Source organism: Rattus rattus, chromosome 14, assembly GCF_011064425.1.
Source record: "Rattus rattus isolate New Zealand chromosome 14, Rrattus_CSIRO_v1, whole genome shotgun sequence".
In the NCBI taxonomy this organism is placed as follows: Eukaryota; Metazoa; Chordata; class Mammalia; order Rodentia; family Muridae; genus Rattus; species Rattus rattus.
The window spans coordinates 41,068,357-41,084,224 of record NC_046167.1 but is presented as its reverse complement, the minus strand read 5'-3'; the positions used below and the strand labels follow the sequence as shown (position 1 = coordinate 41,084,224).

The window sequence follows — 15,868 nt, the reverse complement described above, 5'->3', positions numbered from 1 at the left end:
CTTATGAAACCCCTCTCCCTGTACTGAACAGCGTGAAATACAGCAGGTCAAGAGACCAGCTGCTGCTTATTCAGTAGTGAAGTTCCTGCCAACTCTTGCCCCACACATACCAGATCCTTGAGTAACTCTGCTATATATGGACCATATGGACTAACTATGTTAGCACAGTGGTTATGACATAAGAGGATGCAAGAGCTCTCAGATAGGCCCTAGATAACCACCCAAGAGAGAACCAAGAGGCTGAGCCTTAGACATTGATCACTTTATTCTGAAACTGATTTTCACACTACATGAGTAGGAAAGTTTTTTTTTTTTAACTTTTTCTTTTCTTTTCTGTTCTCTCAAGAGTAATAAAATTAACAGGAAAAAAATATTAGTGGAATTCCATGGGTGGCACATTCACAATGACTTAATGCTAAGAAAGCTATTTAAGGCACTCTCACAGAATTCCTAAATTAGGTAAAGAGTTAAAGAATTCTAGCACAATAACCTCACCTTCACCTCTTCCCTGCCAAGTTGGGGTACTTGGCAAAAAACAAAAACAAAGCAGTACTACATTGATTCAATCTAAAACATTATCTTCTTTTTCAAAGATATACAAATGGCCTTGGTGAGAATTTCCAGATAATGGGTTTTCAGAGCTATGTAGGAAATCTCACCAGTATATTTAATAAATGTTTGTTAGCACCTGTATACAAGGCACAAAGCAGGACACAAGAGTTCCAAGTCTGACCACACGTGAAGGGCTCATTAGCCTAAAGAAGGGTCAGAGTAACTTCCCCACCCCCACCCCTCCCAAAAAAAGCATAACCATTCCCTCAAGAGACAGGAAGTGCAGGCCAAGGGAAGGCAATTTGACAGTCAGGAAGCCCATTTAATTCCAATAGGTTAGAACCCTTGCAGACAACTCTCCTATGAAATAAGTTTTTTTTTTTATAGTCACCTTCTAGAATGTAGAAGATAATAAGTCTTAGTCAGATTCCTAATATCTGAGGATGTACATTATTAAATAGAGCCCTAGCCTATGACTTCTGCAGTCATTAAGAGCTCCAGAGCGGCTTCAGTTCAATGACAGTTGAACACCAACTTCGGAATGTACAGCAGGGGTCACTGTGACAGAAGTTTTCTTCCCCGTGTGTCTTCTCTGATGTTGAATAAGGTATGAAGGTCGGGTGAAGCCTTTTCCACAGGTCTGGCATTCAAAGGGTTTCTCACCAGTGTGTACTTTTTGGTGTTCAATAAGGCTTGTAATCCTACTGAAACTTCTCTCACAATCATTGCATTGATAAGACACAGGAGTCTCAATATTTTCCCAATGGCTTTCCACCCTACTCTGACTTTCCCAGTAAGGTTCTGGAACAAAAAAATCTTTATCCCCAGTGTGGGTCCTCTGATGTCTCAGGAGATGTGAGCTACGCCTAAAGGCTTTGGGACACATGTTGCACTGGTATGGCTTCTCCCCAGTGTGAATTCTGTGATGTTCAAGGAGGCTGCAGCTCTGAGTGAAGGTTTTCCCACAGTCATCACACTCGTAGGGCTTTTCTCCAGTGTGGGTTCTCTGGTGCTTGATGAGATCTGAGCTGTGACTGAAGGCCTTACCACATTCTTCACACTCATATGGCTTCTCACCAGTGTGAACTCTCTGATGAATAATGAGAGCTGAACTCCCAATGAAGGCTTTGCCACACTCCTCACATTCATAGGGTTTCAATCCAGTGTGGATTCTTTTGTGTTTACTTAGGCCTGAACTCTGAGCAAAGCTCTTCCCACATTCACGGCAGTAGAACCGCCTGTTTCCCGTGGCATTCTTCTGTGTTGTCTGTAACTTGCCTTCCTGCTCACTGGCTTCTGTACCTGTAGGAATCTGGACAGTGTCTTCACCCAGGAAGCACACTGTCTGCTCAGGCTTTTGTTCTGTGTATTCTTCAGCTGGAGGCAAGTCCCTAACCTTAGTTTGCATGTTCTCATCTGAAAACACAAATGCCAACAATTGTTAATTATGCTTTGCATAGGAGCACTGTGATGAATATCATAGAGAAAATAATTACAAAGGTCTGTATGTTCAGCAAGGTTAGGCTTTTAAGTGCAGAAATTAGAATGGGAGAAAAATGAGGATAACAGAATAGCTACAGAGGTATGGAAGCAAAAATGGGGTTGTTGGAAGAAGGGCATAACCAGGAATAGTGGGAGTGAGAGAAAGTAGTGAGAACTAAGGATTCCTGTGTATACACAGTGGTGGTTGTAGGGGACCCCAAAGGTGTAATAATACAAAGACAAAGACATGTACCCAAGGTTAAATACTTCACTTTCTCTGCTGGAGAGAAATAGAGCTAAGCCCTTTGGAGGCCAGAACTCCATTAGTGAATCACAGATCTTGAATGCTGATCTACAAGATTTGAAGCTATACTGCTAGACTTTGGCTTTGCTTAAATGTGATTGTTTTTATGCCCCGGTGCTTTCCTGTTGGAGAAAATCATTTGGCTTGTTCTTTAGGATTTATCTGTTTTTATTTATATGAGTACACAGTAGCTATCTTCAGACACACACCAGAAGAGTGTGTTGGATCCCATTACAGGTGTTTGTGAGCCACCATGTAATTGAACTCAGTACCTGTGGAAGAGTAGTCAGTGCTCTTAACCACTGAGACATCTCTCCAGCTCCTTAAAGATTTATTTATTATGAGGGGTTGGGGATTTAGCTCAGTGGTAGAGCGCTTGCCTAGGAAGCACAAGGCCCTGGGTGCAGTCCCCAGCTCCGAAAAAAAAAGAAACAAAAAAAAAAAAAAAAACCAAACCAAAACAAAACAAAAACAAAAAAACTTAAGATTTATTTATTATGTATACAGTATTCTGCTTGCATGTATGCCTGCTGGCCAGAAGAGGGCACCAGACTTCATCACAGATGGTTATAAGCGCCATGTGGTTGCTGGGAATTGAACTCAGGACCTCTGTAAGTGCAGCCAGTGTTTTTGACCTCTGAGCCATCTCTCTAGTCCTTGACTTGTTCTTAATTTCACAGGAACCAAAACTTAAAAAAGATTCTGAATTTTAAAGTGTGGAGTTTTTTTTTTTTTAAATTATACTGTTTTATATTAGAATATTAACATAAGTTCTTGGGTATAAACAAGAAAGGAAAGGTTATGGTTTAATAATGGATATATTTGACAAGGATCAACTAACTTGTGTTGGTGACTTTTTGTCAATTTGACACTTAGTTCTATAAGGGTATTTTAATTGAGGAACCACCTCCATCTGATTGGTCTGTGGCAAGTCTATGGGGTATTTTCTTGTCTAATAACTGATGTGAGAGAGCCCAGTATATTATCAGTGGTGCCATTCCTAGGCAGGTAGTCCTGATTGTAGAAGAAAGTAAGGGAGTAAGCCAGTTAGCAGCATTTCTCAATGGTCTCTGCCTCAGTCCCTGCCCTCAGCTTCCTGTTTGAGTTGTCTTGCTCCGACTTCCCTCAATGAAAGACTGTGGGATAAAAATGAACCCTTTACTCCCTCAAAGAGTCATAGTATTTGGGTCATACAGTATTTATTACAGCAACAGAAAACAAACTAGAACAAATGTGAGAAGGACTGAACAGAGGAAGAAACAGAAAACAGGACAAGTGAAAGGATTTCTGCAGTGTTCACATCTATTTGTGATAAAGACTGTACTAGTTGGTTTTGTGGCAACTTGACACAAGCTAGAGTCATCAGAGGAAACAGTCTTAGTAAAGGAAATGCCTCCAGGTGATCCAGCTATATGACATTTGCTCAATTAGTGATCACTTGAGGAGGGCCTATCCCATGGTGGGTGTTTCTATCCCTGGATAGAAAGTAGGCTGAGCAAGCTGAGCAAGCCAAGGGAAGCAAGCCTGAGTAAGCAGCATTTGTCCATGGCTTCTGTATCAGCTCTTGCCTTCAGAATCTTAAACTGTTTAAGTTCCTGTCCTAACTTACTTTGGTGATGAACAGTAATGTGAAATTGTAGGCTGAGTAAACCCTTTCCTTCCTAACTTGCTTTTTGGTCATCATGTTTCATTGCAGCAATAGAAACCCTAAGATAAGTTGGTAGTAGGTTTGTGGAGTACTGTTGTGACAGACCTAACCATGTTTTTGGGAGGATTATGGAAGACTTTTGAGTTAGAAAAGCCATTGAGTGTTGAGAGCTCAGTGTGATGAGCATTTTGAATTAAGAGTCTGTCATTCTGGTCAGCTGGGGTTTAAGAGTCAGCCACAATTAACAAGAGACCAGCACCACTGAAGTGAAACCTTTGTTTTACTGGGACAGTTGATGCTGGTTAGCTGTAGGTAAGAAATTAGCAGTGATTAAGGGTAGGCCAGCATCACTGCGGTGAAATCTTCTGGGAAGTGTTTTCTGAGAATTAGCACTTGGAAGGTATGTTCCAGAGGTGGTCGAGGTTGTACATATTGCTAGCAGCTAGACATGGTAATATGTAAGTCACCCAGGTGGTACTGGTTTTGAAGGCATGAAGGGGTCATGGAGAAGAGCTGACACTGTGAGAGGCCATTGGTGAAGGTGCAGATTTGGTAGCAATGAAGGCCCAGGACTGAAGGGGTCATGCAAAGAATTTGAAGCTTGGCACCATGAAGAGAGCCTATGAGAGGCTATTTGTAAAAGTGCAGCCTAATTGCAACAGAAGAGTCTAGCATTTTGGAGATGTCAATACCATGGGATAATCACCAAGAAAGCAGCAGCAGTGGAATGGAACCAGCAAGAGTCTAGAAGATGTGTGTGATGCAGAGGGCAGAACCAGAGAAGTGACTCTGGGATCCCTTTGGAGTGAATCCCAGATAATTGGATGTTGAGTTATTTATAATGTTGGTTTGGTTTTGCTTGATGCAAATGGTTTCAGTGCCCTGATTCTTCCCTCTTGGAAGTATTTAATTTAATTTTGATTTTTATTGGTGCCCACAGCTGAAAGACTTTGGACTTTTAATTTTATTTTTTAAAAATGTATTTATGTACATGAGGGCTCTATCTGCATGTACACTTCCATTCCAGAAGAGGGCATCAGATCACATTATAGATGGTTGTAAGCCAACATGTGGTTACTGAAAATTGAATCAAGGACCTCTGGAAAAGCAGCCAGTGCTCTTAACTGCTGAGCCATCTCTCTAGTCCTCTGGACTTTTAGTTTAATGTACTTGGATTTTAAAAAACTGGGATTTTTAAAGATATTCATGCAAGTGGAGGTTTAAATATGCTTGGCCCAGGGAGTGGCACTTTTTGGAGGTGTAGCCTTGTTGGAACAGATGTGGCCTTTTGGGAGGAAGTATGTCTGTGGGTGTAGGCTTTGAGACCCTCCTCCTAACCATGTAGGAGCGGTCTTCAGATGATGAGGTAGAACTCTCAGCTTCTCCTGCACCATGTCTTCCTGGATACTGACATGCTCCCATCTTGATGATAATGGACTCAACTAACAAAGCTGTAAGCCAGCCCCAATTAAATGTTGTCCTTGGTCATGGGTCTGCTCACGGCAGTAAAACCCTAACCAAGACAATGATTTTAATGTTGTATCTTGGGAATGAATCAGAAAGGAAAGGTTGGAGCTCAATAAGGATGTGTTTGTGTGTCATCAGAGAGAAAGGAGCCTCAGTTGAGGAGATGCCTCCATGAGATCCAGCTGTAAGTCATTTTCCCAATTTGATTGCTGGGGAATTGCCTAGCCTACTGTGAGTCGTGCCATCCCTGGGCTGGTGGTCCTGAGTTCTATAAGAAAGCAGGCTGAGATAAGCTGTGGAAAGCAAGCCACCTCTCCATAGCTTCTGCACCAGTCTTATCTCCAGTATCTTGCTCTGTTTGAGTTCCTATCCTGACTTCCTTCAGTGATGAACAGCAATGTAGATGTGTAAGCTAAATAGACCCTTTCTTCCTAACTTGCTTTTTGGTCATGGTGTTTTGTTGCAAACTCTAACTAGGACAAAGACAAAGGTAGTTATGGTAAACTGTGCCCTGGCAGTGGCAGGTACACCAGAACAGATCAGTTCTCTGAGAAAAACTGGAGGCCCTCATATGCTACCAAGCATGTGACATTTGACAAGTCTGATAACCTTCTGTGGCCTTGCCTTTAGGGTCAGGGCCTATAACTCGTGTCTAATGTTGCTTCTAACTCTCACACTGTGATTCAACAACCCATTTCTTGTGGATAGGCTCCTCCGTCTTTTTACTAGTCATGGATAGGAACGCGAAGGGAAAGGAGGAAATTTTTCTTGCAGTTCATTGAAACCATAATTTCATGCATGCTCAGCAAGTGTGCTGTCCCTGTGAGATATGCACCCTCAACATATGCACTCTCAGTATTCCCTGGTATTTCCTCTGAGCCAGAACAATACAGGAGACTCTGTGCTTTATCCTGTTCACTGTCACTACAACACTCGGAGTGTGCGCTACTGGTTCTTGTCAACTTGACACAAACCTAGACTTTTCAGGGAAGGAACCTTAATTGAGAAGATTCCTCTATTAGACAGGCCTGTAGGCAAATTTGTAGGGCCATTTCCTTGATTAACAGTCAATGTGGGAAGACCTAGCTCATTGTGGCAAAGCCAGTCCTGAGCAGGTGCCTCTGGAGTACACAAGAAAACAAAGTGATTAGGCTATGAGGAGCAAGCCAGTAAGCAGCACTCTTCTGTAGCTTGTTTCTACCTCTAGGCTCCTGCTTTGAGCTCCGTCTTGACTTCCTTTGATGGTGGACTATGATATGGAACTGTTAAGTTGAAACAAACCCTTTCTTCTCCAAGTTGCTCGGGTTATAGTGTTTTGTCATAGCAATAGAAACCCTAACTAAGACAGAGGACAAAGAACCACAATTACAAGCAGTAAGGAGCTAGTCAATAACAATGTTTCAAAGTGTGTTTATAATTTCAAACATAATGAACCCAACAGCTTCTAACAGCCTAACAGGGGAAGTGGGTTCTATTACATAAAACATAGCAAGAAGCCTGAGAAGAAATTAGTACCCATCAGTCTTACCCAGGGAAACCAGGCTGCCAGAGTTCTCCTGCATTTCATCTTTGTAGAGGTTCATCTGAGATGAATCCTGCTCTGTCCATCTCGGGGAAAGGCCTGGGGCTACATCTTCCATTTTCAGCAGCCCCTAAAAGAATAAAATTCCACCAAAGAGATGGAATAGGGAATACTTGGGCTGCAAGCTCACAGCCTTTCTATCCCACCCCCAAATGGTGGGCCTCAAGAATGTGTGAGGGCTGGAGAGATGGCTCAGTGGTTAAGAGCACTGCCTGTTCTTTCAGAGGATCTGGGTTCAATTTCCAGCACCCACATGGCAGTTCACAGATCCAAGGGATCTGACACCCTCATACCAATGCACATAGAATAGTATTAAATAATTTTTTAAATGCTATTTGAAGTTAAACAGTAAACAAACCTTGAGATGGATAAAGAAATTGAATCCCAACTAGGAACTGGTTGGAGAATTTAGGACAGGGATAGAGATGAGTGGGGAGAAGCACACTACTAGACTACAATGTTGAGGAGGGAGAACAGCTCTTCCTCACCTGCAGCTCTGATGTGAGCCTGGTAGCTGTCACTCCATCTTCTCCACAATGCCCTGCCTGGGTGACTACAACAAAAAGAAGCTCTGGATGAGACTCACAATAGCATCAGCCTTCTTGCATTGTAAAACCTAGGTTTAAAAACTTGACTAATAAATTTATGCAAATACAAGTTTATAGAATGTCTTCCTTTCCAAATACCTGATTGCTACCAGACCCCTCTGAAGATATGCAAAAGTACTTTATTAGCATATGTCAAGTCCTGGATTCACCACATTCACCACCACAAAAGGGGAGGGACAAACAAAAACACCCACAAAGCCTAGTAATACTAACCTCTGACTTCTGAGGGCAGGGATCCCAAAGACTCCTGCTTAAGCAGAGGCTCCATGGACTCCATCTGGCTACTTTCTGAGCCTTGAGCTGATGTCAACAGTACTGCCTTGGAACAAAGGAGTTCCTGCCCATCGTCATCATCTGGAACCTAGAAGTCATTCATTTATTTTTATTTTCCATCTATTTATTAGACATTTCTAAAGTACTTTCTATCAGCTTGGCACTGTGTCCAAATCCTACAAATATGTACTCATTTAATATAAACAATTACTTCATAAGGGAGAAGCTTATCCAAAATCATGCTACTGAACAGCAAAGCTAAGATGGAAGGTAGGTAAGTATTTCCACAACTCATTCCATGCTTACTATACACACATAGATTTATGAACCACTTTAGGAAATTGGTGATGTAAATCCATCACCTGCAAATTTCTTATCAGAAAACTGAGGACGGTATTTCTAGTGTAGTCTACTGAGTGGGTGAAACCAGTAAGATTCATGAAACCCATTAAGGAAGGCATGGCCTGTCCTGCTGGATGCAGGCTTGATTCTAGATCACAAAGTCAGTTTCCTTTCTCTTCTGTTCAGCCCTTCCACGTTGTTTATAGAGAATAAAGTTCAGAGAACTGTGGTGAATTTTCACTGTTAAAGAAGACAGGAAATAACTCCCAAGTGCAGAACTTTGGTCTTGGTCACTGGTTAGAAGGCCATGAGTTCTCTTGATACAAAAGCACTAGGGAATGAAGAGAGGAAATTGTCTGCTGAAACAGGCCAGAAGATGGAAGTTAAACGTGGCCTGCTTTTAGCAGAGGTTTAAACAAATTTTATCCATAAATCTGGATAGGAAAAAGACAAAATCCCAAATCCAAAAACAACCCCTTTAGATTCTAGATTCTAAGAAAACCATAGAATTCCCCACCACTGTCAACTGGAACTATACAAACATGGTATAAGCACCACAGAACTACCACCAAGCTGCAGATATTGTTACATGTGACAAGCCAATAAAACAACTACAAAGTCGTTTGTGCCTATTGCCACAGTGCTCAAACCTGTCCTTGTGTAAGTAAGAACTCAACACATGAGTAAGACATACATATATAACCTTCCTCCACTCTGCTCGACACATTGTACCCCAGCCTCACTAGGACTGAGTTCTTCCACAGTCCTTTTATTTTTCTTTATGCGATTAATTATTCTGAAGGGCCCAACCCTGGGTCAGTTCGCTGGTTGCCTCAGGTTCCCAGCACAGAATGAGATTTTGAGGGCTCTAAGCAATGTCTCCCTTGGATCTTGCTTGAGGTTTCTGAAAGGCACAGGGCATTATGGGTCTGAACCTGTTCCTTCTACCTGTGGAGGTGTCTCATCCAGCTGCCTGTCCAAGTACTCCAGCAGTGCCACCACCTCCTCCCCGCTGTCGGGGTGTTGCTCGCGCACCCAGGCCTGCAGCTCCCCTGGCAGGATGGTCAGGAACTGCTCCAGCACCAGCAGCTCCAGGATCTGCTCCTTGCTGTGCATGTCTGGCCGCAGCCACTGTCTGCAGAGCTCGCGGAGCCGACTCAGCGCCTGCCGGGGCCCGGCTGCGTCTGGGTAGCGGAAAGCACGGAAGCGCTGGCGGGAGCGGTCAGGCCCAGGACTGCCCAGCCAACTGGTCTCCTCTGCCAATGGGGAGACCTCTTCTTGTTCCACCTTTATGACCAGTAGCTCCATCTGGTCCTCTGCAGAGTGTGAGTCCAGGGTTGTGCTTTCCCTTGATTCTCTAGCCATCCCGAACCAAGCAGTTCTCCTGTTTCAATGTAGCTGTGAGTTGTATTTCTGCAAAAGACTACTGAGAGGTGGAGATAACTATAAGCCACTGTAGTTACAAATGTTTCCCTCCTCCTAGGCCTAGGACCCCAAAGAAACTGCTAGGGAGCAGCTGAGGAGATCCCCATGCTCAAACGTCTCTATACCATCTTGGGGGACTTGTCTGACATGTCTGTCAGGGTGTTTTGGAGAGACTGAACGTAAGACTGAAGATCCACCATGACTGCGGGTGGCATGTTTCCACGGGCTCCGGTCCCAACCAAAAAGATAGCAAGTGGGGCACTAGCGCTCCTCTCTGCTTCCTCAGTTAACAGAATGCGAGTAGCTGTCTCTATGTTGGACTGTATCCTCAAACTGTCAACCAAAATAAACTCTTCTTTTGTTTGCTTCTGTTGGTATTCTGTCATCACAAGAAAGTAACTAATGTAACTAGTCCAGAGCAGAGGCCACTGCTGTGATAAACTTGACCATGTGTTTCTTACAACTATGGACTGGTTTGTGAAGAGAACAACAATTTGCAAGTGAAGGGTACCCTATGGATACAAGTAAAGCTTAACAGACCATTGTGGTGGGAGTTTGGAATTCCAGAACGCCAGAAATATGTGAGCAGTGGAGGCCTAGTTGGTGGAATTTCAGAGACTATGGACCCTCTCAGAAACTAGAGAAAATCTGTTCATGTTTGATCCTGGCAAAGAATCTGGCTGTATTCTGTCCTTGCCAAGAGAACTTGAGAGTGAATTAAAAAATAATAGAGTAATTTAGCAAAAGAAATTCCAAACAGGATAGCATTCAGGCTGTGGCATGACTAGTGTTCCCTGCTTATTCAAATCCATAGAGAGACCAAAAGTATATGAAAAATGCAGTTTGCTTAGGAAAACAATGTGTACTAGTGTAAGGTAGTAATGAGGTGCATGCAGACTAAACTTGTGTAATTGTCAAGCTAGCATCAGAGAAATCTCCATGAAGAAATGATCCCACTCATCTAGTCTGCTACCCCTTCAAGACCAAAGCCCTCCAGACCCCAGCTCTAGTTTTCTTTCTGGAAGGTTTCAACACAGATGTAGATCAAACGTCTTAATAGCCAAAAAAGCTTCTTTCAGTTCCTCCGTTCCATGGCTGCTCAGGTAACCAGCCTGAAGTTACTGTTTGTGTCTAGAAACTCTCTTGTCCCTGGGTTATGGGACTTCTTTTCTTCTGTTGGCTCCTTATTTTTTCTTCAATGCCCTCCTTCAGTCTGATTAGGTATGTAGACCCCCAAGCTAAGATTCCTGGTCTCAATTCTGGTTTGGCTACAGCCAAATGGGTAACCTTGGTAAGCACACATCTCTGTGCCTTGATTTCCTCATATGTAAACAGGTTAGAGACAACAGATAGAAATGTTGTGAGCACTGAGAACAGTGGTTAGCATGTGGTGAGTAGTATAATAATGTCAACTAATAAAGTAGTACATTAACATTAAGTTTACTGGCCTGTTTCCTTTTAAGTAAGAGTGGGCTCTAGCATTCTGTTCTTGACCCCACACCCCATATTCTTGAGTCACTTGTAAGATTTTATTTAGCTCCTATTTCTTAAAGACTCTTGCTCCCTATCCTGATTTGCTGCCCATATAGTTTTAAGTGGAAATTTTACAAACAAATATGCTTCAAACAAAACTAATTCTCGTGCTGTCTCCCACCTTCCCATTGCAGCATTCTCTACATGCAGCAGCTCTACCCATAGACATCCTCATAATCATGTAATTGCCTCTTTTCACTCAGTTTCAATATGGATCAGTTACTCCAATCTGTTCTACCCCAGAATGTCTCTAAGATCTGCTGTGTCTCTATTCTCATAGCTATTAGCATTAGTTTACAGCCTAGTAAACACACACAAATGCATGGACACACACACTTTTCTATCCTATCCTCCCAAGCTTTGAATAGACAGTGATCTAAAATTCCTAACCAGAACAAGTATGTTTCCATTCAAACTAGCACTAGTTTCTACGCATGTCCCCTGCCGGAACTTTGGGAATGTCAAATAAAACCTGTCAGCCAGGCTTGATGGAGAATACTTGTAATCCAAGCACTGGTCAGACAGAGACAGGAGGACAGCTGCATGTTCAATGTCAGACTGGTCTACATAGTGAAATCTAGAGCAATTCAGGCTATGTACTAAAACTATAAATAAATAATTGTCTATCCCCCTGGATTTTGAGTTTCTTGAAAACAGTGGTTCTCACCTTGTTTTTCTATTTCTCGGGTATTTATAGTAGAAACAGAATAAATTTGTTACTGTATAAGAGAAAAGACTGAATAGACGCAAATGCCTTTTTTTCTAAAATTTATTCCAAGGCCATCTTTCTCAAGTTCAGCCATTTTAAATGAGGTTACCTGTATGGTATAAAAAAGAGGGGACTATCTGACAATTACTAGACTGTTTAGCAGCACTCCTGGTCTCTGTGTACTAGGTGACAATAGCATCAAACAACTCCAGAGTTGCTAAATGTCACCTTGGGAACTATAAACTACTACTGTAAGAGTCCAAATGTAGGGGCTAGGAATTCAGCTTAGTCAGTAAAGTGCCTGCTACACAAGCTTGAGGGCCTGAGCTCAGGTCCTCAGCAACCATGGCAAACACCATGTGGTGCATGCATCTGTAATTCTAGCACTTGGGCTGAATAGATCAAAGAATCCTTAGTTTGTTGGATAGCCAGTTGGGTACAACTGGTGAGCTCTAGGTTCAGTGAGAAACCCTGTCTCAAAAAACATAAATAAATAAAAATAAAGGTGGAAAGCAATAGAAGAAGACATTCAATACTGATCTCTGGCTTCCATGTTCATACATGTGTGCACATACCAGTGTGCACACATGCACAAACATCGGAACACAAACATACAACACACACACACACAAATGTAAACTTCAAAACTGGAAAACCGGCTGATACATCTCGGTGTTACAAGCTTGCAGAAAACTCAGAGCAGAGAGAAGAGTCACCTGGTAAGGAGGAAAGGACAAAGGCTGCCTCCAGAGTGCATAGGCAGGCATGGCAGGCTTACTTCCACAGGTGGACAATGGACAGCAGATGGACGGGCAGACAGACTGGAGACCTCTGACCCAGACAGAATGAGTAAAAGAAGCACTTTCCTTTTCCTTCACTGTGGAACCTCAAAAGCTGTAAGTGCTAAATAGGCAATCAGTGGCTGTCCCAATGTGCCTCTTCAGGGAGCTGAAGTTGGCATAATCCATGCCAGAGAAGGCTGGCTGAGAAGCCCACCTGAGTAAGAGCATGGCCACTGTGATAAGACAACATTTACAAATAATCTTTCCCCATCACTATCAGATGCATGCCTTGGAAATGTCACATATTAAGTAATCAGTGCCTCAGTTTTCAGCTTCCTAGAAGCTGTGAGACCTGGGCTCACTAAAAGGGACAGAAGATCTGATTCCTTTAAATCTGAAGGATTCAAACTAGCACTGACTGCAAAGTTCTATGGGTACACTGAGAGAGCAGCTCATCTGTCTTTACTCAGTGAACATCAGAACAGGTAAAGGCTAGAATTACTAAGGGAAAGACAGTTCCAAGTCCATGCCCACTTGAATTTCTATTTCTCAGTCCAATTTTCTATGATTTATGGGATAACACAGGTGATGGAAGTTCAGTAACCTTGACTCATTAATTCTGTTTTTTTTTTTCCTTTTGGCAATCCTGCCTCACCTCCCAAGAGCTGATAGTACTATTGTGAACCATCACACCTGAGTAAATATTTTATCAAGTGTTACAAAGAATCAGAAAATACTTCCTAATTAGCTGTCATAAGAGATTTGAAATAATATTTTATTCAAAAAGTAAACCTAAATTTAATCAAGCCTCTAGATTCATGAACTCATGTACAGGTAAAAACAAAGTATTAAAGTTATACTATGCAACAGAACCACTGGGAAACTTTTAAAGCCTCCTAATAGTTGAGCAGCCAAGGTGAATTGAACCAGTGGGTCACAGACAGGCTTCAGTATCTGAGAACTTACTGTGTGATCCAAATGCAACCAAATTTGAGAACTAAGAAGCTAAAGATAAGATTTTCCTTTCAAAGTATCAGTAGAATAAAGCAACTGATGTGAGAATAATGAAAACCAAGTTCTCCCACAAATAAATGTTACTTTTAAAGAGAAAGCAAAAGGAAGGTGGACTATCAAGGGACAGCGACTGTATACATACTACGTAGTTTAAATATAGTATGTTTTAACTATAAAAAGATACCTGTGGGTCAATCAGGAAAGTATGAATGCAATATTAAGGAATTACTGTCAATTTGGCTCACGATAGTATGTTTAAATTAAAGTTCCTACTTTATAGCACTGCTGTGCCTACAGATGAAAGGATTTGATGTCTTGGCCTCTAGTTTACTGTAAAAAGAATGAAAGGAAGAAAGGGGAAGAAAAGCAGGAAAAGAAAGGAAAAGGGAGGTAGATGGGGACAGATGGAGGAAAGGGAAGAAAAGGGGAAAGGCAGGTAAGTCATGACTGAAGACGATTAAAAGTTTATGGCTGAATGGTGGGCCTACTATTACAGGTGAAATGAAGTTTCTCTCTGACTTACATTTAAATCTTTACTAATGTAATTTTAAATAGTAGACAAAATCCTATCTTCTTTCTTTCCTGAGTACAGTCCAAAGCATTTTGTTGGGGCCAAGGGAGGTAAGAGTAGATCTGAGGCTGAAAGGGAGTGGTGCTGTTGGGAGAAGCTGTAGGGAGAAAAATGAACACTGATACATTTTTAACAATCATTTCATGCACTCACGTTTCATCAGCCCTCCCATCTGGAGTCTCACTAACTGGGCAGAGTACAAAGGTACAGGATCAGAAGATTGTTTACCAACACAAGCATTTGCCAAATAAGTAAACCAAAGACAAGGTTTTTGTTTTTGTTTTTGTTTTTTGTTAAGTTACAAATAGAGAAAAGAATGCTCCAGGGATCCCTGTACACCCTGAGGAGGTTAAAGACCCAAATTTCTTAAGAAAAAGAAGGAAGATGAAAGGATTTTCAAAGATCCCAAGGGCATCAACTCAATGACAATGGTCAACTGTATATGGTCAATATTAGCTTTAAACACCTGTAAAAAGAACAAAGGGTGTTAGTGTGAACTCAGTTTCAGATCTACTGATCTCTAATCTACCACTGATCTACCTATCATCAGTCATATCTATCAACCATCCATGTGATTCTCAAGCTGGTGAGGATTCTTGCTGAGGGTCAGAAAGCTGGCAGGTTCGCAGCACCGAGCAAAACAGCAATGTCTGCTTACACCAGGGTCCTTATCCTTCTTCACTGTTAGATGCTCCTCCCGTTTCTCAAGCTCTTCCTCCCACTAAAAAAATAAAAATAAAATAAAAAAAAGGCATCCCCAAGATTTTAAAATTCTGTGAGTCTGAGCATCACAAGACACTACACAAAACAAAGTCTTTGCTGTGGGATAGGATCTTTTCCAGAATGTTTTATTTCCCCTCCTAAAATACAGAAGTCAGTCATTAAAAGAGAACTGGTAAATAGCTTTAAGATTCAAAAGACAACAGACAGTACCAAGGCTAATCAATGAAGAGAAAGTGCTGTCCTAGTTAGAAATAGCAACAGTAATAATAACAGCTATCTTAAAACACTGTGCAGATTACCCCGTGCCTGGTACTATTTTAAGCACCTCTGCACAAATGAAGCCATTTACTCCTCACAACAATCCAGTAAGTTAGACGATATTATTATCCCCTAAAATAGCAGAACACCGAAAGGTTAAGGGACTGGGAGAAGTCACCAAGTAGCAGAGGCCACATTCGACCAGGCAACCCGATTTCAAAGTTCTGGCTCTCTTCCAGTACCCCAGAATAAAGACCTTGGAACTGACCTTGTCTCCAGGAAAAGCAAAACTGTGACGTCTCCCATTTTCAAAGCTTAAGTACAAGACCCGAGAATCCCATCGCCAAACGCCCTGAGACTGACCAGACACCCGGAACCGGCCTGAGGCGAGGCGCCCGAGGCCCTGTCCGGCGCTCGGCCCAAGTAGCCACGGAGTTTATTTTCCCGGAGCCATTAGGCCGCAGAGGAAGATGTTTTGTCCCATCCCCACCACCCGCAAGCAGCCGGCCCCCGCAGGAGGACCGTAACAGGAGGGAACCCGAACCCACCTGCGAACGCAGCACCTCGTAGCACCCCGCAGTCACAAAAGTGTCGA

At 42.4% G+C, this 15,868-nt stretch overlaps 1 protein-coding gene across 1 annotated transcript; it reads right to left on the bottom strand.

Moving 5' to 3' along the window:
- Positions 1–247: 247 nt before the first annotated feature.
- Positions 248–15,868, bottom strand: LOC116915239 (zinc finger protein with KRAB and SCAN domains 3). Its single transcript, XM_032919631.1, has 6 exons — positions 15,542–15,868; positions 9,207–9,681; positions 7,857–8,004; positions 7,524–7,606; positions 6,982–7,105; positions 248–1,968 (listed from the first exon to the last, which is right to left on the bottom strand). The coding sequence occupies exons 2-6, from the start codon at positions 9,621–9,623 to the stop codon at positions 1,061–1,063; spliced, it is 1,680 nt and encodes a 559-aa protein (XP_032775522.1). The 5' UTR covers positions 9,624–9,681; positions 15,542–15,868; the 3' UTR covers positions 248–1,060.

Excerpts from the sequence above, each read along its gene's own strand:
- LOC116915239 (XM_032919631.1), bottom strand. The coding sequence starts at position 9,623 with ATGGCTAGAGAATCAAGGGAAAGCACAACCCTGGACTCACACTCTGCA. Across the intron at positions 8,005-9,206 it reads TGGATGAGACACCTCCACAG|GTTCCAGATGATGACGATGG; the intron begins GTAGAAGGAACA and ends AATGACTTCTAG. Across the intron at positions 7,607-7,856 it reads CCTGCCCTCAGAAGTCAGAG|AGCTTCTTTTTGTTGTAGTC; the intron begins GTTAGTATTACT and ends AGTCTCATCCAG.